Raw genomic sequence first — 23,209 nt, forward strand, 5'->3', positions numbered from 1 at the left:
AGACGGAAAATCATTTATGGAAATGACGTAGTTGTGAGACTTCATTGCCTACTGCTGGGGTGCTCATTAGTAGGAAACCTGTATCCTTGAGCGGGTGGTGTTAGTAATGACTGCGTTACCGCACACGTCAGCTTAAAAAATAAACCGGAGACCAGGGGAATAGGCAACAGCTACCTAAAGGAATAATGTGCCTTCGCTTTCCGGTGGGTGTTCTTTAATCTCAGGCTTTGATTCACTCGGAAATACGCCCGGAACGTGGCGGGGGAGCCTCATTTTCCCCGAGACGGGGAAGGGCGAAGTTGCTCCTGGGATATTTTGGGGGTGAGGCGTGTCGAGGGCGTGGGTTTGCCCGGCTCGGTCTCGTCCCCGCGGGTGCGAGGCAACAGGTGACAGCTCCGGGAGCTGCGGGGTGCCCCCGGCTGCAGCACCCCCCGGCTGGAAGGGCGCTGGGTGGCCGGTCCAGGATCGGGCTCTGTGCCCCCCGACGGCTCATGCCCCGCTGTGCCCCGGCTGGCCAAGCCGCGGATGTTTCGCCGCAGCTTAAAGCTGCCCGAAGCCCATACGAAGGTGAGATCTGCCCGTGCCTCGGTGCCGCGGCTTCCCCGGCGGCTCGGGAGGCCCCCGGGACAGCCCGCGGGGCTGCGGGTCACCCGGGCTGTCCCCGGACCGCCCCCGTCCGCGGGCGCTGGGTCACCCCATCTGCCTCTGCAGGCTCTGCTCCTCCTGCCACCGCCCGGCAAATTGTTCAAGGCGTTGAGGAGATATTCACAGGGTTACAGAAATTAGGGGGTTTAATCCCGTATTTGCACGACTCGGCTCATTTGGTGGGAAGAGCAACGCGCAAACTCTCCCACGGATCGGAGTTGGACGTGCTGCGTTTTTAAAAGGCAGGAGTTTGAACCTGGAAAGGTTAGTGGGAGTGAATGGGATGTAGGCAACTGAAGTGCTCTCTCGGAAAGAATACACTGAGTGAAGACTCCCCAACTCCACGTATAACCTCTACTAAGATTAATTTGGATCCTTGAATAGTTTATTTTTCAAATTTAAGTTGGGCTGTGCCATTACCTGATTTTAGCAAAAACTCTCTCAGAGAGACCGTAGGAATGGAGAGCTCTCTCTTTTTTCTCCCTGAGCGTTGGCTCTGGGCTGCAGGGACTCACGGCATTCTAGGGTCCCCTCTCCGGATTTTCGGTAGCAAGTTTAGTTTGTAAGACCTTCCTATAGAGTAAATTATTTCTGTGAGGCGAAGACAGAAACGTCGAGGCACTTCAGACGCGCTAGAAAGAGGACTTCTCTTTTTTCTTCACCCAAGAGGACGACGCTGGCATTTGAACAGATATTTATAACAACTGTAATCGTGTAAACGGTACAGATTTGGCTAGTGGCAATTGGTGCATCACCATTAGAATCTGAAAGGCTGAATAAAAAGTTTAAGAGATAAATAAACCGGAAAATGGCAAAACATGTCAGATTGACTTGCAGGATGGGACCAGGAAATATTAGCTGGTAGGGCTGAACCCTTTTCACCACGCGCATATGGTTACACCTCTGGTTTCCTGCGGAACCGTCAGCGCCTGTGCAGTGCCATTAAAAAAAATATTTTTGGGACGTTCCAAAACTGAAAGCCGGAGCTTAATTTATTCTGGGGACTTGAAAGGAGCGAGGTCTTCCTTTGTGTCTGATGCTCCGGGGGAGGGTGTGTGTTGGCTTGGCGCTGAACGCTGCCCGCATCTACATATGTAAACCCAGCAGCGCTTCTCCCCCCGCGCCGGTCGGATTGCAGCTCTCAACAAAGCTACCACACAATGCGAAATGCGCGGAGCCTGCGCGGCTGCGGCTGAAAGCCGCTATTTAGCTCTTGATGTGGAAGGACCAAATCTGCGCGGTGCCCAGCGGAGCCCGCAGCGCGCCCCGAGGCCGTCCCGTCCTCCTGCACCGTTATTGTCCCCGGCTGCTGTGCTTAGAGGGGTGGGGACAGGCGGCAGCCAGACGACCGTATCCCGGTTTGCAGAAGAAGGTGTAACGGGAGGCGCTGGCAGCAGCAAAGGCTGCAAATCGCTGTCGTGTGGTTGCTATTAGCAACAAATCAGCTGAACAGCCTGCAAACCCCGAGCACCTAGGGCGGAGGTGGCAGGGAGAGCGCCGGGGCTGGGATGGCTGGGGTTGATGGGCGCTTTCCCGAGGGGACCTCCGGTGCCGCCCCGAGCTGCCTCCCTGCCCAGCCGAGGAGGGGCAGGGCAAGGGGAGATGCTGCCACCGCCGCGCACGGAGCTCCAGGAGAGGGGAAAGCCAACCCTCTTAAAAGAGACAAAATGGCAGCTCATGGCTTGTAGGCATCCTTCCCGGCGCTGAGCCCCTGCCTCGCCCCCGCCGGTCCGCCCTGCTGCCAGCTCGTCCGTGCCCGGGGCTGTCCCCGCCTGCCCGGCAGCGCGGGCCCAGCCCAGGGAGCAGCAGCGCGGTGTCCCGCGGGGCTCCGGCCGCAGCCCTTCGCAGCCAGCCCACCCAACCTAGAAATCCAAGTGCCATCCCTTCTGAAGGGACGCGTCCCCACCCGCTACATGGAAGCGCCCTTTGGCCGGGCGGAGCTGCGGCTCCGCGCACCGCGCACCCCAGCCGGGCTCTAGAACCGCGGAGTGTGTGCGCAAGCTCCGCAGCCCGCGCAGTGAGAGCCTTGCAGGGGCATCGCTCACTCAGCATTCCTGCACCTTGGCCATGCCTTCCTTCCAGCACTCTGTTAGCGTAGCCTTTTGGGTATCTTGATTTCAGTTGTTTGGGCTTTATTCTGGTTTTTATTTTGTTGTTTGTTTTGTTGGAGGGTTTTTTCCCCTCATTTCCCCTTCAAAGTTTTGGGATTGTGTATGACAAGTTTTTGGGGGTTCTTTAGTGGAATGTGGGGATTTTGTTATTTTTTTAGGGTTTTGAGTTTTTTTTTTATTTTTGTGATTGAGTTTCTCGGGAACGTTTTTGTTTGGTTTGTTTTTGGTTTGTGGTTTTTTGTTGGTTTGGGTTTTTTTTGTAGACTCAGTCCACCTTGGAGGCCTCCATCAGCTGTACGATGTTGTCTCACAGATTAGAAAATACCTCGTTGAGAAGGCAACTCTCGAGCATCCCCAGCACATGGAGAAAGAGGAGTAAGAAATGTCACCGCTGGCAGCAGTGCCTGGAATCTCTGCGCTCAGCGGAGGCCCCAGGATGCGAGGCGGTTCCTCCCGGCCTCGGCCTCCTCCACCGGGGATGCGGCGGCCGAGAAGCAGCGGGGCCGCGGAGCCCGGCGGCGGGCGCTGGGGGGGGAAGGGCAGCTGGCAGCCTCTGCTATCGGAAAGTGCCTCCCTGCCACCGCGGAGTTCTCACCCGGCCGCTCCCGGAAAATGCACCCCTCCACACCGTGGAGAGCATCGGCGTTCGGAACGGGGAAGGCATCTGCCTGTCCCCGGCGATAGGAACATACAGCCCTTTGTCTCTCTAGCCGAGGTGCGATATTCAGCTGCGGGCCATGAAAATAGATACGCCAAATGGCTACCGCGACCCCCTCCTATCCCTCGGGGAGGTGGGCTCGCCCCGAGGCCCCGCGGTGCCCCGGGAAGGGCCGGTGCCGGCCACCCTCAGCGGGAGGCGGTGTGCTTGCGGCAGGGCGAACGGGGACACACGGCAGCGGCGCCCCGCAGCTGGAAAACCCGGAACGTTCCCGTCCCGCTGCGCCCATTCCCAAATGCCCGGGCTGGCTGGAGCACCCCAAAGGCCAGGAGGCGGGGGAAGCCAGACTGGACGCGGGACGGTGCGGAGCCTGCGGCGGCACCGCCGCACCTCAGCGGAGCGCGGCTGCGGCCGGGGGTGCAGCCTGCCAGGCGTGCACGCCGCACCCCGGCCGGACCGGGCACGGCCCGAGGGCTGCCAGAGGCGCGACGGTGCACCCGCCGCGGCCGCCGGCGGAGGCCGATGGGGCGGCGCTGGCGGGGCCCGGGCGCGGCGGGCGCGGCCGGCGGGTCCCCGCGGGTCCCGCTCCGCGCAGCCCCGTTCGAATCTGGCGGCGCGGGGGAAGTTCCGCGGGCGCGAGAGGTGCGCAGGCGCAAGATGGCCTCTGCCGGGCGCGGGGGGCGCGGAGCGGGGCGGCCCGCCCGTGAGGGGCAGCCCGCGGGGGCCCGGCCGCGCCCGCCGCACCGGCGGCGCCGAGCGCCACGTTTCCACGCCGGCTCGAGAAGCCGCGTTCCCGCCGGCAGAGGCGACGCGCAGACAAACGCAGCAGAAGCGCAGCTCCAGGCTGGGCTCTCGGGGCGGGCAGCGGCCGCCCGCCCGGCGGCGGGGAGGCCCGCGGGCTCCTCGCAGCCCTGGGGCAGCGCCCGCCCCGGCACCGCCACTCGCGGCCTTTCCGTGACTGCCGCTGTCTTGCCCGTCGCGGCCGCGGCTTCGCGGCAGCGAGCGGGAATGAGTCCCTCTCCGTGCCCAACCCCGGCAGGAAAACCTCCTTTGCCGTGGGTGTTACGTGTCCTTCGTGCTCTACCCGTTGCTGACATTATTATTTTTTTTCTTTAACCCACATCATCACTGTTAAATAAATACAAATATCCCATCCCCAAAGACGGCGAGACCGAGAATTGCCTGGTCCACACCGGGCTTTACAAGTGTTTCTGTTCTCCTGGCGGGACTCCTCGGTCGCGGGGAAAGTGAGTGAAGGAGCCAGAGTTGGAAAAAATCCTCGCTGCCAGAATCCTTGCCATCCTCGAGTTAATAAAACACAAATCAACTGTGGGTCGGAGCTCCGGGAACGGGGCAACGACATTGAGCTGCAGAAAGCGGAGATCCGCAGCCCTTGGGAGGTGAGGACAGGTTCTTCTCCAGGCGTCCTCCGGGTAAGAGAAGGGCACAAAAGATGAAAAATAAACTGTTTATAGTAAAATAAAGGAAATCCGTTTCAAGTACCCAGAGTAGGAGCAAGAACGTTAAAAATTAACAGCGGAAACAGGAAACACTTATCTGAGTAAACACTGTCTCAGAATTTCACCGTTTTAAAGTCGGGAGGGCGCGAGGTGCTCGGCGGGGCCGCCGCCGCCCGCCCGTTCCGGGGCCAGAAATCGGAGCCCGGCACGACGAAACAACCCGATCCTCGTCAGCCAGTTTGGTGGCAAAGATCGGAACTGCAGGAGTTCCTGCGTGGTGAGAGATGAACAGTCCAAAAGTGATGTTTGGAAGGCAGGAGCAGTCGGTCGCCGGGGCTGAGGAACCGGCGGTTCGGGGCCGCGGCGAAGGAAAAGAGGCGCAGGGCTGGCGGCGGCGGAAGGAAGGAAGGAGAGTTCGCCCCGGTACCGGCTATGGAAGACTTGCTTTGGGCGCGCTTTGAAAATCCCCAGCGACTCCTGGGCAGCGGTGCGGCGGCGGAGGGGACGGCGGTGGCCCGGCGGCCGCGGCCAGAGGACCAAAGGTATCGCCGGGTCGGGAAGGGCGCTCGCCGCTGCCGCTGCCTCCGCCGTCGGGTTTCTATGCCCCCTCATCATTCGAAAATGGGGGAGCATCGCTTTCTCACGGTGTTTCCTGGAGTTTCCCCGGTGCTGCCCGGGTCACCGGCGCCGCCGCCCGCCGCTTCCCTCTCCTGCCCACGGGACGCCGCCGGTGTCGGAAATCTGCCGGCGGTACCCGCCCGCCAGCGTCGGCTTTCTGGAAGTCATGGGCGCAGGTTGTTGGGAGAAATGGTCAGTGCTGGGGGACAACCATCGCGGCTCAGCAAGCTCGTCATGCTCCTCTTTCTCTCCCGGCACGTTTCTTCATTCCGTCTCCCTGTTTCTGCCCGTCTTCTCCAGAAGCGTATGGAGCTTTTCATGCTTCCTCTCTGTTGCTTTCCCTGGGGCTGGATCCCCATTCGTGCCGGACACAAAAGCGCTGCTTGGAACTGCAGGCAGCTGAACCAGGGCGGAAAATTTGGTCGGATGAAGGCAGAAAAACATCCTTTTCCAGCCGGCACAGACCACTCCTGCCTCTATCCTTGACCAGATTGCTTGTTGAACAAGCTCAGGAAAACGCAGTAGACTTCGCCTTTATCCCAACATCTATACAAACGCAACGTCGGATAATGAAAAGATTCCTCTTACATGTACCGAGCGGAAATTTCTTTCATTTCAGGGAGAATTTAGGTACATGTGAAAGGAAAACCTGTCACTATGTATATGCAAAGGAAAATATTGTGAAACCGGGAAAGCTGACATAGCAGCTTCACAAGTAGAACACCAAGATGCTATCTTTGATCGTCCTCCCAGTTGTGCTTAGCAGTATATAAGCATCGCAGTGCCATCTGCGCAGGGCCAGCAGCAAAACAAAAGTTTCACATGGCAGCACAAACATCCTCGGCGGCTTTTGCAGCTCGGCAAGAGAGCTACTGGAGCGTTTGTTCTTGTTCAGACAGGAGATGTCAAATTGGGAGAGGTCGAAAATACTATAAGAGCTTAGTAAACCTCGAAGGGAAATATCCAACTCCTGTTTCACTGCCGAGTGCTTCAAGAGCACTCCACAAAGACCAAAATTAGCTCCGTATTGCTGCTAGAAGTAGTGATTAACTGCTATTTCGAGTAAAATTAAGCACATTTTGATCAGTGTGCTAACGTGCAAGCCTCTGCTGCAGGTTCAGAGCTGGTTTTTGGGCAAAATAATTCAACCAGTACAGTGTGATTCACGCATGTAGCTGAGGGAATCGTGCCAAGATAGACATTCGGTCACATTGAAAGGTACCTTTCTATTAAAACGTATTTAGTTCCACTGAGGCTTTAAAAGTAATCCAAGGTAGCACAGGCAGAACATTGCACTTGCCATCAGAAAAACAAGTTCTTCCCTTCCCGGGCAGTGCAGTTTAACAGGGGCTAAGTTTGAACAGAGAGGAGGTAAAACCTGTGGCTGACTGGGATGAGAGGATGAACCATTTGCTTATTTTCAATAATAAATCGGAGTCAAATAAAGAACAGCAAATGTTTTCAAGACAGGCAACCAAAACAAATCACTTCAATTTCTAGGTGGTTTTTTTCCTCCCTTTGTTATTTGAGTGTGCCATACTGTACTGTTCACTGAAATCTTTGGTACACCCAGAATTACTTCCCACAAGAACAATATGTTTGTCTTTTAACACCACATTATCAACAGAGGTAATTTGCTACTTTTCAATGAATTATCCCTTTTTATTTGTTTATTTCTTTGATCAGCTATAAATGAAAGTTATTCGTGTATATAAAACTGAAGTTTTTACTGTTGAAATTGAACTGTACATGTTTACTACAGGAAAAAATATCAACTCTTGTTTAACAAGACATATACATCAATAAGCAATAACCTTGTGGAGGATTTGCAATCACCTGGTCTATAAAAACAAGCAGGACAAGTAACAGCAATTTATATGCAAAAGTAATGATTTAATGACTATAAGCAAGACAAAGCAATAAGAATTGTGCTTCTTTTGCAGACTGGAGACAATGAAATGTTTAACTACAATTTTTCCGTACAAACATGAAACAATATCCATATAGAATAAACACCCTCACAAATGTATAACTGATGGGTGATGAACACACACAAAGTTCGACCAAAGCAAAGCACAAACTGAAAAGTGTTCTGGGCTGTTCATACTTTATGGTGGAAAAGTTCCTCCTATTGAAAAAACCCCACCCATAGAAGCCTCTAATAAAATGCACCTACTTGCAGGCCATTAAAGAGAAGGCATTCTCCACAATTTATTGGAAATATTAAAGTACCAGTTAAATTTTAATGAAGTTAGTACTGTACCATATACATATATATTAAAACAAATTTAGATAAAATGCCTTCATCCAGCCACTTGCTGGTTCCTTAAAATTTATATCAAACAGTTTATGGCTTCTATAATGATTCCATGTGCTTTTAGAAACACAGTCCCACCACACCAAATAATAAAAAGGTAATCAAACAGGTCTAAAACTTCCATGTCTCTTGATTTCTTTTTTTCACTGTATCACTTCAACATTTGGTAAAGTAAAAATATTCCACTTGGAAGAAAAAAAAAAAAAAAAAAAGACAAAGCAAGTAAAATTCTTTTAAGATTGCCAATTGCCTCCAGGTTATCAGAGACTTGAATGTGCTTCCCCAATACTGTAGCTCTCACACACAACGTGTTTCTTGCAGTATGAGCAAAGCTCAAACAGGCGGCATCTGCAAGGGTCGAACCTGTTTAGAAATTTAACAACCATATCATGAGTGCATGAAACACAATATTTTCTTTATAGTATTTATAAATATATCATACAATACTGTTTCCTGTTATGTCATATACCAATATGGCATTGTACAATAAGCATAATGCCATCTGATTCTTACAAAAGCGAATCATTTAAACAAGTCAGTAAATAAAACGGTAATACCCGCTTTTAGGCATACAGATTGTAAAACTGAAGTTTTCTTTTGATCGGTTCTGCGCAGCAACAGAGAAGTAAAAGATGCAACATAAGAATCAAAATGGCTAATACGCAAAAATTGTTATTCACAGTGACATGGCTACATATATGCATTTTTCTATGCATATTCTTTCAATTTTGTTGGATTTCAAGATGAAAAAGCACTTGCTTTCTACAGGTTCACAAAACAGTATAAGAACAATAACAATCGAAGAGAACGCAATGGAGGAGTTAGTCTGGATTAACAAACTACTTCCCAGGATTTGTATTGACTTCTGGAGACTCCTGGCTTCAGATGATGGAGACAGAAACAACTCCACATCATTCAGAACAGGTGAAGGTGTAACTTTCGTTTGTTTCCCAGTCCTCTGAAAAATTTACATTTCAATCTTGCGTTTCCAATAACGTCCATCCTGAATGTCACCTAGTCCGCCTTTTATAGCCAAGTTCAGTGTTACTACAAAAGAAAGCAATTTGGATGATAGTCACATGGATTAGCATCTATAAAGCTGTAATGGCATGGAGAGACCTATATAAAGGAGGGGCGAGGGTGGTAGCCTGGTTGGCACATCAACCAGATGAAGTGGCTGAGGAGCCATTTATTGATGTTTTCCGAGCTCTGTTGGTAAAGGAGGACTGGTGGTTACTGCTGGGGCTGCTGCTGGTGCCATTCATGGTGCTGGAGATGTGGGGGAACTGGGGGTGAGGAGACTGGACTGGTGTGCTGGGGCTGGGCAAACAGGAGGAGGTGGAGGGGATGCCTCCTGCTGGGCTGCTTGCCTTGTCGCTCCCAGAGTCACTTTCCAGCTCCCCACTATTATTCAAGCCTTCCCTCTGGTGACTGATCTTCATCCTCTTGCAAGTGGGTCGGACCCGGTATTTCAAGGGCAGAGGCCCATTCTGCAAAGCAAAGGGGAGACCCTGGTAAGTGCCCTGGCCAGGCCATGGCCTGCACCCTCCCGGGAGGCACACTGGAAATACTCACCCGCCTCCAGGTATAGATGTAGGCAATATCCATTAGGGTGTAGTAGTCCTTCAGAGGCTCCTCTTCATACATCACATCGATCTGTTCAAGATATGAACCCTTGCATTAAGGAGCATCCAGGCACTTACCCCTAGCACACGACTGCTCTGAGGTAAAAGTAGCCCCACTGTCACAGATATCACAAATACATCAAGAAGCAATTTCTTAATACTTTGGTATTTACAGCACTGAAAAAATTACAATGCCACCAAACTCTACAGACAGATATTTTAAAAATAAACCAAATAATGTATAGCACACACCAGAAATACTTGGCTGTTTCCACTTGCTGGGACTGGCTATAATGAGAAAAATGAGTCCTACCAAAAACAACACCCGAAAACCCCAAACAAACAAACCAACCACACTTTCCACATGGGTACCTGGAAAGTGTTAGGTATATCCATCTTACTCCGCAGGAACTTTCTTAGATGCATCACTGTCATTGCTGCTGGGCAGCGCAAGTATCTTTTGTCATTCACCTAGTGGCACAGTAAAGAAAATCAGTCTACTGAGAATGCATGATACTCCCACCAACGTTGTATTCCAGCATTTCATGTTGAAAAAAGTGCACCTTACTAAATTATCAACTGTAATATAACAATGCCTGCTGTCTTGGAGGGCACATCAAAAAGAAGCAGCAAATTACAGCTCTAGAGAAAGTAATTTAAAATTGTAACTAATTAAATGTAATACAAATATTTACATATGAATTATCTTTTTAGGGTACATACGCAATACATATTGTTTTTTAATAAATTACTGAATATTTTTTCCCAAACTTTGACAAAAAATCAGATTCTGCATTAAAAATAATACATGGGTATTTTGAATTTTTAAAAGTTGCCTGCATATACAGCTGTATGAAAATGTTTTACCTCTTCTGTACCTAGTGCCATGATAGGATGCATGCTTCCTTTATTCTAGACACACATACCTACATATTTTTCTCAGCTACAGACCTGCCCCAAAGTTGTGTGTGTGATATGTTTCCCCTGGAGTAAAGGAAAGATTTTTACCTCTTCCTTTGACTTTTCTTTCTCCTTATTTCCTTTTCGCTCCAGTCTGTGAGAAGAAATTACACAATTACTACAAATAATAAAGACACATGCTATCAAATAGGTAAACATAAAATTATAAAATTTTGCCATTCTGGAACTTGCCTATTCTGGTCAAAGAATTCAATGGATAAGCTTATTATCTCATCGTCTGTTATAATTCTTTTGTCTTCATCAGCTACTTCTCCTCTGTCTTCATTAGAGCCATTGGCAGCTGCACAGAAATTTCCACAATAATTTATATTTTGAAATTCAAATCAGGAAGAATTGCAATTCTCAGTAACAAAAAAAAATCTTCACAGTAAGATAATGAATGAAAGCTACCTGACTGTTAAAACAATAAACTTTTATTATGCTGACTTTACTTCTTAAAATACTGTGACGGTAATACATCACTTGTAAGTTAAAAAGGAAACAGTAAAACATCCAGCTCAATGCCACACATATTAAAGTTGCGAACGAGAAGCTTTTACCATCAGCCGACGGATGAGCAGCATAAAAATCCCTTCTTCTTTTCATTTCATCTAGATGGAAAAGCATATATTTTTCTTTTAGTAGTTACTCTGTAACTCACGGTATTGATAAAGGATAGCGGCTCTGGTTTGGTTTTTCTGCTCTTAATAAAATACCTGATTTAACTACTTACTTTTGAAAAGGCCTGGTACTAGCTTGTATACAATATCCTGGAGAGTTTTATCTGACCTGAAAGAAGAACAACCCCACAACATAAAATTAAGCAGATGAAGCAATATTTTAATCCAAATGGCAGCTCCTCACTTATGAATTTTCACAACAATGAGGCATCTTCTACAAAGTGAGAGGCCAGTCATAAAAAGTTAACTTACAGGACCTTGTAATCAAACTAACCCTGCTCTAAATACCACTCTGAACCAAAACTCATCCATATTACCACAACTGAAAAAGAAGTCTCTCAGACTGAAGGAAGGCATTAAATCTTCTTGTCCTTCCTAGAAAGTGCAGAGAGCAAAATGCAGTGCTGACAACAAAAATATTTCTGAAAGGCAAATGATATTTTAAAGGCTTTTTGCCTCTTAGTTTGGAAAGTTGCAGCAGGAGTTTTCATGACTAGGAGCTGTGGTGGGAGTGATGCATGTCTTGGAGATACAGAAAGTAGGGGCAAGAACTATCGGATGGTACAGCAGAATGTGGGAGAGGGAAGAGGCATCAATGACCGGTCTATGCTAAAATAGGCCAACTAAAACATCTAGAGGCATCTTCAGTTTCAATCAGTGAAGAAACTCCAAAGAGACCACATACACACGAGGTAGCTTGTAAATTGACAAGCCCTTTCAGATTTAAATTGCAGACGAAGAGATAACATTGACACCGACTACTGCTGGTCTCCTCACATAAAGCAAAAACAGAGATAGAGAGATGCAATGCGCACTTCCCAACTTTCTCCTACCTTATATTCAAAAGCGGTCGAGTTTTGTGAACTTGGACATCACAGATAGGACAATACTTGCTGGTCTCCAAGTAACGCACGATACAGGTCTTACAAACTGTAAGTCAAACACCACAGGCTTTTAGAGATGCTCCTAGGTGCCGCTCAGATATGCATAGATAAAGGTGCGATTTTCTAAACTATGCAAGCTAGAGCAAATCGTCCATTGTCAGCAACACGCTGCTTAAGCTAAACAACTACCCAAATAAGCTGCAATTACCATGAAAAGGAGACGCTTATGGCACATATATTATTACTTTAACAAAGACCGTAGGGCCGTCCTCAGAAAATCTGCACCGCGGCTGGAACACCTACTTCCCCTCTCGTCGGGGAGGAGGAGGGCGTCGGTCCCGAGCCCCTCGGGGGGTTTGGGCTTGGGAGGATTTTTTTTTTCCGTGCGTGTTCCCGGGATGTCGGGAAAGGAGGGAAGCGGCGGGTGAAAAACGCGGAGCGCCCGGTCGTACTTACAGGAGTGGAGGCACTCTATGATGGTTGTTGCATCAATGAAGTACCCGCCGCAGAGCACGCACATGAGATGGGGGTTTAGCTCGGTTATTTTGATTCTGGTTGTTCGGTGCATTTTGGCGTGGCGAGGAGCGGCTCTGAAAGACACACACACACACACAGAGGACCGGTCAGCGGGGCCAAGCGCGGCGGCGTCCCAGGTGCCGCGGTCCGGCGCATCCCCTTCCCCCGCGCATCGCATCGCATCCCCCGGCGCAGAGGAAGACCGAGCGCGGAAGACGAAGGCGGCGGCGGCGGCGCGGGGCCGGGCGGCGGGCGAGGGCCGGTCCCGAGGCCGGCGGGGCGTCCCCGCACCGCACCGCCCCGGGCCGGCCTGGGCGCAGCCCCGCGGAGGGGCGGTCGTTCCGCGGCACCCACCGCGCCGTTCCCCGGCGGGCACGGGCGATTCCCGCGGCGCGGCGGCACCGGCCGGCTCGGGCCGCGCGGGCGGCTCGGCGGCGATGCGGCGGGGAGCTCCGGGGGCGACACGGCGGGCACCGGGCTGCCGGCGAGCAGCACAAAGGGGAACCAGCGCCTCCCGGTGCGGCTGCCCTGGCATTTCCGGAGCGCGGGGAGGGGCGGCGGGGGGAGGGACGGAGGGGGGGGACACACGCACCTCGGAGCGGGGCCGGGCACCGGGGCGGCGGGGCCGGCCCGCCGGGGGGGTCCGGGCGGCTGCCGCTGCGGCTCGGTGCCGATCCGGATCTGCTCCGCTCTCCGAGGGGGTTGCTATAGCAACTTACACTTACACTTGGCATCCTGCCACCGCTGGGAACACACGAGAGCCGGGCGGGGGGCGGCCGGGGGGGCGTGCCGGGCCGGGCCGGGCCGGGCCAGGGGGTGGGACGCGGGGCCCGGGGGCTGGCGCTGGGGGTGGAGGAGCCGAGGAGCCCGCGGGGGTCTGGGAGCCCGGCCGCGAAGGGAGGGGAGGGGGAGGGCGGGAGCGGCCCGGGCGGGTCGGGTGGCACAGCCCGAGGGTGCCCGGGCGCGGTGCGGGGCGGCCCGGCCGGCGGGGGCGGCCCCGGGCTTCGGGGTCTCAGCCTGGCGGCGGCGAGTGCCAGAGGCTCCTCCCGAGCCTCGGCCATTTCGGATCCTCTCAGGGGCCTCTCTCCACGTCGACTCGGTGCGAGGAGCTGGTCTGAGATAGCTCCTCTCCCCCTCCGCTCCCTCCCTCCGGCGAGCAGAACCGCGCCGCGCTCCCGGACCGAGCCCCCTGCCCCGCCAGAGGGGTGCCGAGCCCCAGCTCCCGCTCCAACGCGCCGGCATCCCCGCTCCCTCCTTCTCTGCTCTCCTCACTTCTCTCCTTCCTACCTCTCTCTCACTCCCAGCTCTCTTTCTCTCTTTCTTTCCTTCTCCCACCTTTTGACGCTTGTTTGAAAATCATCCCGCGGACGAGGCAAGCGCGGTGCAAAGTTTTGCAAAAGGTGTAAAAGAGATTTGCATCACCAGAGTAAGGTGCTCGGACGGGAGAAAACGAGTCTCCGGATACTTAAGTAACCCCCCTTTTCAGCAATAAAGCTCACCGAGAAGGGGGAAAAAGCCCAAACCGGCTTTAAACGGTACATTAGTGACAACATGCGAAGGACCATGTGACCAGATCATTCCTAAAGCTAAATCAACACCTTGTCAACACAATGCAGAGACAAGAGTGAAAAACAAATGTCATTTTCATAGTCTGAAACCCATAAAACCCCATTGCATGCACTGGCACCAACGCTAGATGCATACACACTGTTTAAAATGAGAGGGGATAACAGATAAAGGGAAAAGCACACACAGGGAAAAATTCCTGTCAGCCACGTCAATTGTAGAGTAAATTATTTTCTGTCAACCAGATCCTGAAAAATGTAATGTAACAACGTTGCTCCACTCCAAGCTATTAATTTCCCCAGGTCAGTGCTCCCAGCACACCAAATCCTGCCCCTGGTCCCCTCTCCTCCCGAGGCAGAGCTTGCGAGCCACCTCTCACCGCAGCACCGAATGCTCAATATGCGAGCAGCCACTCGCAAACTTCAATGTTAGGCAGCGGGAAGAAGGGGAAAAAAAAAAAAAAAAAAAGGGGGAGGAAAAAAGTGGCAACACAGTAATGTTTCTAAAAAGCTTTGAACGTCAGCCAAACTGACCAGGACAGGGGTACAATATTCGTCAGAAGTGTGCACAGCGCCAACGAGCGACCCCGACCAGGAAACTTCTCTTGTTGCTGCAGGAGAACCCTTGAGTGAACAGCAGATAAAACTCCCCAGCATCAAACCATAGCCGGCCAACACAAAGAAAAGCAAAATTCCAGAAGCACCAAGCCCGACCAGGTCCCCAAAGCTGTTCCCAGCACCGTGCGGGAAAGCAAGACCCCCGCTGCATTGTACTGCGGTTTAAATGTCGCTTCCAGGGTCCCTGACCCTCCGCTTCTTCCTTTTAAACTGATACCGGGGTTTTGCTTTTCCCAGAAAAGGCAGAGACGGAGTTTCTGCACGCCTCTCTGAAGAGCCCAGCGCCCTGAAGCCGGCGGCTCTGGAGTCCCTTTAGGTACTTACACATGGACAGCTTTCACGGTTCTGTGTTTTATTTGTTCAAGGCACTACCTTATAATTCATAAATATCTAAACCAAAAAAAAACCCCAGCAGTGACCGAGGTCAAACAAGTCGGCTGACCGAGAATTCCTTCCCAGCCCTGACAGACTGGGACAAACCTTTCAAGACATTAACGCGTTTATTTCACGCAGGCGAAGCCCCTTCCTAAATGGAGGGGGATTAAATTCAACCGTGAAACCTGTTTTGTCGAAGCAACCCCTAAATGCGGATTATTTATTGCCAAAAGTTAGCACATTTTCAACGTGCTATGAGCTATCTTGAAAATCAGTGATTTTCCCCAGCGAGCTGAACTAGGCACTTAATTTCTCCCCAAAAGCCACCCGCACAGGCACACGCGTGTCTGTGCCTGCGGGGAGGTAACATGAACGCAGCACATTTTACTACATCAGCCTGAGTTTAATATCTTGGTACGAGGGAAACCCTTTCAGATGTTTTTTCTGCTCCTGCTGATCGCACGGTGAATGCCAACACTTCACAGAAATACAAACAGCCTCTTAGCCAGGACAATATATATTTACACATTGACACATGGAACAACTAAACGTAAAATATATGTGGATAATACCTGCTACAAGTAAACACTGCCAGCCAGCCGATTATACAGAGGCCTTAAACAAGTTATGTCAAAATGAAGAAAAACAGAAGTGCATTCTCCTGCTAAGAATCAGCTACATTATTAAAAATCCATAAAGGCAATAAGCTATCAAACCTTGTTCGACAGGTCACTAACAGAAAATACATACATAAAAAAACAGAAGCATCGCTCGGGTAGGTTTGTGTACTTTGTACCCATCTCCTCTCGGAAAACTCTCATCAGGAATAAAGCAGCCTTCATTCTACATCTTCACCCATTATCAGCCAGAGCCACTTGTACTATCGAGCCTGTTATTACTCCTTCGCTTAAGAATGGCCACATATGTTTTAAAGGAGAGGACAGTAGTCCATTCAGAGGAGGCACACGAACCTCAAGTATCTCTTCGCAACTCGCTGCAGCGAGAAAAGACCTGAATATTGGCAACAGAGTGCCAAAGGACCCCAGTCTCTCAAATCGCCTCCCTGGGACTAGGCGCAAGACACAATCTATCTACTTTTAAAAATACACTAAAATGTTAATTTTGTAATATCTAAGCGATCAGGTAGGTCAAGACTTCGTGTCTCTGGCGAAGTGCAGCACAAGTCTCAGTCCCCAGGACGGGCTGCACAGAGTCACTCAAAGTAGTTTCACTGGACTGTACTGAACGTCCCTGGTCTTAGGGACAGTCCCACAGCAGAAACTGCTCTCACCACTACAGACTACGCAAAAAAATTCTTTTAGCGACAAGCTTGCAAATGGGCACACATGCCCAGGTTTTCTTCGACTTTCCTGGAGAGTGGAGGAGTGAACCAAAGTTTTTAGAGGCTGAAAAGTTACTGCCTCACTTTTATGGAAATGCGATTTTTTTTCTTGCTTATTTTCACCTGATTATTTGCAAATGTTTACAGCAGACACCCAGAAACATCCCGCTTTATATATTGCCAAGGCCATTCAATTATAAAAACATAACACCAGCAACTTTCAAGTGCTGCCCATAAGCAGCACGAGGAGCCCACTCGTGACATCTTTAAGATCTGACAAAAGATTTCATGTAAATTTACCCTTCCCGGGGCTCAGGGTAAAAAAAATACCAACCAGAGAAAAGAAATTCACACACACCACCCCCCCTCCGCGTCCCGCAGACACATCACCTTTGCTCCAAAGGCTCCAGCAAACCGCTCGCCCCAGCTCCCCAAGACCGCATTAAAAGTGCTACCCTTGCCCCCCCAAAAAGTTATTTCTCGGCGTTGACCACCCCTTGCCTCTCCCAGTAGGCACAAACCCCTAAAGTTCAGCATTTAGAGCAGAAATGTAAGAGGAGACATTGGAAACAACTGGGAACCGCCATCTTACAACCCATCCAATTTCACAGAAGTACTTGTCCAACTTAAGTTAATAACATTTTCTGCTGGGTGCCCCGGCGCCTAACAACCCCCCCATGAGGATCGCTACCCCCCACTGGCTCCGTCTCTATAAAATGGGTGCATTATCTGACATTTTAACCCCCCCCAGACACATTTCTTTCGGGGAGGACTGAAATCACTTGACCCAGGCAGCTCCAGATTTCACGAACGTCCCTGTTTAATCAAAATCTGCCTTTAAACAAAGGGCGCTCGGGCCGGGCTGGCAGCAGGGTCGGGAAATATAAATATTCTCCTCGGGGGCCATGTGCACAGAAAGGTTTTAGGGGGCGTCTGGAGAAAGAAAGGAACTAAAATTTGCAAATGTGGGTGCGTAACGCGAGCGAGTGCACAGGCTGCTGCTGCTGCGTGTCTGTATGTGTGTGTGTGGCTAGAGCAGCCTGTCAGCGCTTTTCCCATACGGAGAGCTCGGGGGACACCTAGGCGCCCCTTTGCAGCCCCCAAACCGGCCGAAAACCGCCGCCGAGCCCCCTTCGCCCCCCGCCCTCGGTAAGGCGACACCTCGCTTCATACGTACCCGGAAAACGGAGCCGGTTGGTGATGATCGGAGCGGCCAAAAAAGACAATGAAAGTTAAAAGTCGTTCAGCAGAAAATGAATGTGAGCCAAGCGGCCATCTTGAAATGAACTGCAGACGCTGTCAATTGCAATAAGCTTATTGCCGCCGCCGCCGCTGCGCTCCGCTCATTTTAGTTACAGAACGCCCGGGTCTCCTCGGCTGCTCGCGGGCCCTTCTCGCTCGCTCCCTCGCTCTCTCGCTCCCTCCGAGTTGGCCGCCCGGGCGGCTCAGGCGCTGCGAGCGCACAGTCTCCCCGGTCCGGATGGGTCCTCTCTCCACCAGCCCATTGTCTCTCCCTCTGCCCCCCGCTCCGCCTCGCGGCCTCTCTCGCGTTCCTTCTTTTATTATTATTGTTATTATTACGAGTATTATTGTTGTTGTTATTTCATAGTTGGTGGCGGGGACCCGGGGAGGGAAGGAGGGCGGGCGGGCGGGCGGGCGGGAGGAGGGCGGAGGAGGGAAGAATGCAACGCTGAAGGCACACAGTGGAAACTGACACCGTCCCCAAAATGGCTCGGAGTTCGCCCGCCCCGCCAGCGTCACGTGGGGCGCCTCATTCCTTAAGGGCGGCCTGGGAATTAGCGGCGCTGCCGCCGGGGCCCGGCAGCCTCCCCGTGACCCAATCCCGCAACCCGGCCGCCTCCTCCCCCTCCGCCTCCCCCCTCGCTCCCTCCCTCCCCTCCCCCGCCCGCCACCCCCTCCCTTCCCTCCCTCCTCCTTTCCTCCCTCCCTCCCCTCCCCCCGGCCCTGCACGCGCTCGCCCGCGCGCCGCCGATGCCTCCTTTTCCTCCTTTTCCTCACCGCCCGCCCCGACCCCCGGCCCCGCTCCGCGGCTCCCGCCCGCCGCAGCCACGGCGCCTCCCGCCCTCCTTCTCCGCGCTCCCTCCGCCCGCGCCGCGGCTCTCCTTCGGCCGCCGCGCCCCCCGCCCTGGCCGGCGCTGCCCTCTCCATCCTGGCCGCGCCGCAGCCCCGCAGCCCGCCGGCTCCCCGGCCCCACACGCCGCCCGTCGCCCTGCCCGCGCAGCCCTCGCCTCCCTCCGCGCACTTGTTGCGCGCTCCCACCCCCGCACGCCCCGTCCTGCCGCGCGGGGACCCCGCGGGGACCCGCACCGCGGCCTCGCGCCTCCGCCACCGCGTGCGCGCAGCCGCGCGCCCCTCGGCCCGCCGCGCCCGCCCGGGGCCGCGCGGAGCCGCCGCCGTCGAGGCAGCGCGTCCCCTCGAGGGCGCGCGGGCGCCTTTCCGCCCCGAGCGGCGGCGGGAGCGGGTGGCGCGGGGTCCTGCGGGGTCCGCACATCCCGCGGGCAGACGGGCGGCCCCGGAGTGGGGGAAACCCGCGCGGTGCTCGCCTCCGGCGAGAGTAAGACGCCGCCCGCCGCTCGGGCGCTGAGGAGCGGAGAGGAAAATGCTCCGCCGTGAAGGACCGGCCGCCGCCGCGCATCCTCCGCGGGGCCGCTGTCCCTCGGCGGCAGGTGCGGGCGGAGCGCGCCTCGGAGCCCCTCCGCAGCCGCGGGCGGGAGCGAGCGGAGAGCAGCGCGGCCCGGGGCGAGCCGGAGACGCCGGCAGCAGCCGCGCCGTCGAGCCGGAGCCGCCACCCGGCTCCGCTCCATCCCGCCGACTCTGCCGGCTTTCCGTGAGGCGCCCCGGCTCCACAAGATTAAACCGAATCCTCTCTCGCCCCCCGCGCCGGGGTCCGGCTTCTCCTCGTAGGAGAGATGTAAGATCGGCTGCAAGCGACAAAGCGCGGCGGGCGATTCAGCAGACGCGCCGCAGCCGCGGCACGGGAAGAAGGCGCTTTTGCCTCACTGAGCTGATCTAACGTTTAGCATCTTACTTTTAGGTACAGCTAATTCATCCATAGAAATTGCACAACAGGCACGAATAAACCTTTATTAGATCACAGAGAAAAATAAGCAGTGACAGTTGTAAAAATATACAAAATAAGATAGAAGGAATACTTTGATGACACGACAGTTCAGCAAATATTTAGCAGGAGTTAATAATAAAAAAATTACATGAGCAAGGAACACCCAGTGCAGATGTAAAAAAATTCATTTATTTCACATCCAAGGATGTAAAAAAACCCCAGTTTGCATCAAGAGATGAAAGACATTTGTCATTTAGGAGACACTTAGGAAGGAGAGTGCTTCAGCAGGCTGACACCTTCCTTCAATCACATCTGAGTCGCACGTTCTAGACTTTTTGCAGCATCTTTTAGCTTTCCCACTAAGTCCTAAGAGATGAAATAGTGTCTTAGAATAAGCATATTTTTTAAAGGTCAACTAGAAGAACAGGGTATTTTTTTAAAACAGAGACTCAAGTGAAACCAGCACCTTGTAGTACAAAGAAGTGTTGCAACTGTTGAACAATGCAAGCAAATAACTAAAGAGCTCTGTATTTTACAATGTAGTCAGAAAAGTAGGAACTGAAGGAAAACTATTTAAAATGTATTTTCTCCTAAAATAGATCATTATTATTTACACGTAGATTTTATTGGTACTGCCACAATGGCTAATGCTGACATTTGCTTCCAGCTTTGAAGTACTACATGGATTTCTAAAACACTGAAAATATTTTGGGTGCAATTTTGTACCAGGACCATTCTCCAGCCAAAGCACATCAGATTTCGCTATGCCAGCAAACCAACTAGAAACACTCATTACTGACAAAAGGACAGCTTTTGAGACACACTTAAAAAGAGGAGGTGTAAACCTTAAGTTTTAATATCTTGCTTTTCCTCTCCCACCAAGCCCTCTTCCCGATCCTCCAGAGTTTGGTCACTTCCAAGCATTACAATACCTCTATTGTTCAGTTACACATTTAAATCGCTAAACAAAGATCAACGTTTGTTTCAGGACATTTCTTACATGTCATTAACACCACTGAAGAGCCTTCAGTTCCTTCTCTATTTTTAATCATGACACATTTAAATCACTGAACTAGCTTCTTTAATCATTTCTCTAAAGCACGGGAAATCAGAGTTTCAGAAAATGATGAGTTTCCTCCCACATATACATATGGATTACAGTTATGAAAACAGACAAAATATTTATGCACGTATGTAAGACACTCCCCACGCAACTGCATTCAGTTACTTTCCAACTTTATTTGAAAAGACAGTAAAAATACACTTGGATAACCTTTATGGAAAACTCTCTTACCCTCCCAGTATTGGATTTTTTTTAAAGTAATAGTGTATATTATTTAATTTTGATTGGCAATTTGTTAAAAGCATGGACATCCACAACTGGGGCTAAGCACAGAAAGATAAAGGAAACAAGTACCTGTAATTGCTCCATTGTACAACTAAAACTAACATCTGGGTGTGATCCTGAATCACTGTTCTGAAGGGAAAAAAAAAGGAAAGAAACAGCAATGTCAATTGTATTTAAAAAATATCTTGAAATTGCATTTTTTCCTTTGAGGGTGCTGGGAGTACAGTACCTCTACATTTAAGGTCACCAAATAGGAAGGCTGATAAGTTTTATGAAGTTGATTGTTCTAAATTAAAAACAAAGAACATATAAAAAAGCCAGGTCTCAGCATTAAAACAGACTAAAGAAACCTTAATCTGTTAAAATTACCTTGATCTGATATTCCAAGCGCCAAGACACGTCAGTTATATGGAGAGGAGATCTGCCTATGCTGGAAGACACAACAGTTACAAGTCCTCTATGCTAAAAGAAAAGGTCATTTTCTCAAGCTGTCCATCAATAAAGAACTTTTCATGATCCTGGTAATGCTTCTTGGGAAGTTCTAAAAGGTTATTTTAGAGTAGAATTCCAAATGAAGAAAAGTTTCAATAGCTGTTTTCTAGAGTTTGCTAAAAATGCACTTTATTTTTTAATGCCACAATATTACTTACTTTCATCACCTAAAGTATGCAGAAGTGTTTTCCAGGACAGTTTCAAACTAACTGTAAGGGAAACCATGTCTCTGCTGAGTGATTCACCTACCTTCCCAATAGGATTTCCAATGCATCCTTGTTTTTCTGAAGCAAGAGATTAAAAAAAAATTACTGGGTTCAATAAATTCCTATGAAATAAGAAAAATTAATATGCTAAAGTTGGTTTAAAAACCTGGTATTCGGTGCAAAATTGTTCTATTCTCTCTTTATCCAGTTTGCAGTCTTCTAGGCACGTGCTACAGGGAAAAAGAATTTATTAGTTTTCTGTGAACATAAACTCAGCAGTACACTTCTAAGTAACAACGGCTAGAAAAATGGTGTAGCTTCCAAGTATGAGTACCTTATAGCAGATATGTCAGCTTTCTGCTTCCCTGCCTCCAGAATACACATTGCAGCCGCAGCATGGCAATGTTTTAATACTGTAGGGTCAATATCTTTCAGGTCTGGATCGTCTAAAATAAATGAATTACTGATGACACACTTATTTCCCAAACCCCAGCACACGGTACCAAAGGCTGCTGCTCGCCCTTTGAACGCTATCTTTCCCACAAAAACGTCAAAATGAAACACGTTTGGTGTTTCAGAGCGAGAGGACAGAGCAAGCAGGCAAGGTGCGAGGAGGCGGAGGGGAAGGTGAGGGGCCGAAGCACCGGCTGGGGCAAGCCGTGCCAGGCGGGGCTGTGCGGCGCTGGGCGCCCCGCCGCCCCCAAGCTCCTTCCCGTTAAAAAAAAAATAAAAAAGGGGAAAAAAACAAAAAAGGAAAGAAGGAAAACCTCAGTTTCCTCTGCGAGCCCCGTCCGCGATCACCAGCAGCCTCTTAATGGCGAGAAGCGGGGCTGGGGGCACCGGCCGGGAGGGACACCGGGACCGCCCGCCCGCCGCCCCGGCCGGGCACCGGCGGCTCGCTCGGTCCGCGGAGGCGGCGGCGGAGTCATTAACGCCGGAAAATGAATTGCACGGCCGCGCACCCTCGGGCCGGGGCCGCCGCAGGACGCGTCCCCGCGCGAAAAGCCCGGCAGGATGGCAGCGAGGGAACACCCGCCCCTCAGCCCGGCCCAGCCCGCGGACACGAACGCGCGGGGACCCTTTCCGGCCCGTCCCCCTTACTTGGGACAGCGCGGAGCTTTAACGGAGCGGGCGAGCATTAGCGATGACACCCCGCGCAGCGGCACCCTGGAGCCGCCCGCGGGCAGGAGCCGCCCCGCGGGTGTGCGCGGACAGCGCCCGCTGCAGCGCGGACACGCGCGGACATCCGCGGGGACGGACGGAGCCCCGCGCCCCCCTGCGCGCCCCGCGGAGCGGCGCGGCCCGCACCCGCCGCCGCGGCACGCCTTACCCAGCGCGGCCTGCGGGTCATCCAGGAGGCTGCGGAAGGCGGCGCGGAGCAGGGCGGCGAACGGGCGGCGGGGGAAGCGGCGGGGGTCGCCCAGCAGCCGCCACCCGCCCTGCGCGTACGGCGACAGCTCCATTGTGGGCGCCGTGACCTTCGACACGCGCCCACGTGACGCGCGCGCAGCTGATCGCGGGCGCGAGGCGGGGCCGCCGCCGCCGCGGGGCGGGCGCGGGCGGGGCGCGAGGCGGCGGTGCCGGTGCGCGCCCGCGGAACCCGCGCGGGGCGCGCGCACCCCCCACACGGCCGCCGCCGCCGCCCTGCCCCGCCCGGCCCCGCCGCCGCCCTGCCCTCGCCACGCGCGTCCCCCTCGCTCCCTGCGG

At 52.4% G+C, this 23,209-nt stretch overlaps 1 protein-coding gene across 1 annotated transcript; it reads right to left on the minus strand.

The window, feature by feature from the left end:
- Nucleotides 1–7,125: 7,125 nt before the first annotated feature.
- LOC128935270 (uncharacterized) lies at nucleotides 7,126–22,983 on the minus strand. Its single transcript, XM_054273463.1, has 21 exons — nucleotides 22,833–22,983; nucleotides 21,837–21,948; nucleotides 21,669–21,732; nucleotides 21,546–21,580; nucleotides 21,174–21,234; nucleotides 21,034–21,090; nucleotides 20,874–20,933; nucleotides 19,767–19,822; nucleotides 19,410–19,476; nucleotides 18,394–19,216; nucleotides 17,731–17,927; nucleotides 17,552–17,661; nucleotides 12,415–12,548; nucleotides 11,908–12,004; nucleotides 11,128–11,183; nucleotides 10,955–11,005; nucleotides 10,587–10,695; nucleotides 10,443–10,488; nucleotides 9,807–9,905; nucleotides 9,385–9,465; nucleotides 7,126–9,299 (listed from the first exon to the last, which is right to left on the minus strand). Exons 1-21 carry the CDS (start codon nucleotides 22,963–22,965, stop codon nucleotides 8,970–8,972), a joined length of 2,778 nt encoding a protein of 925 aa, XP_054129438.1. The 5' UTR covers nucleotides 22,966–22,983; the 3' UTR covers nucleotides 7,126–8,969.
- Between the last annotated feature and the right edge of the window lie 226 nt (nucleotides 22,984–23,209).

The sequence above is a fragment of the Melozone crissalis genome, unplaced genomic scaffold (assembly GCF_028551555.1).
Source record: "Melozone crissalis strain CALT ecotype California unplaced genomic scaffold, PUWL_Pcris_2 ptg000016l_1, whole genome shotgun sequence".
In the NCBI taxonomy this organism is placed as follows: domain Eukaryota; kingdom Metazoa; phylum Chordata; class Aves; order Passeriformes; family Passerellidae; genus Melozone; species Melozone crissalis.

Excerpts from the sequence above, each read along its gene's own strand:
- LOC128935270 (XM_054273463.1), bottom strand. The coding sequence starts at position 22,965 with ATGGAGCTGTCGCCGTACGCGCAGGGCGGGTGGCGGCTGCTGGGCGAC. Across the intron at positions 12,549-17,551 it reads CAACCGGCTCCGTTTTCCGG|AGCCGCTCCTCGCCACGCCA; the intron begins GTACGTATGAAG and ends TGTGTCTTTCAG. Across the intron at positions 9,906-10,442 it reads AAGAAAAGTCAAAGGAAGAG|GTGAATGACAAAAGATACTT; the intron begins GTAAAAATCTTT and ends CTGTGCCACTAG.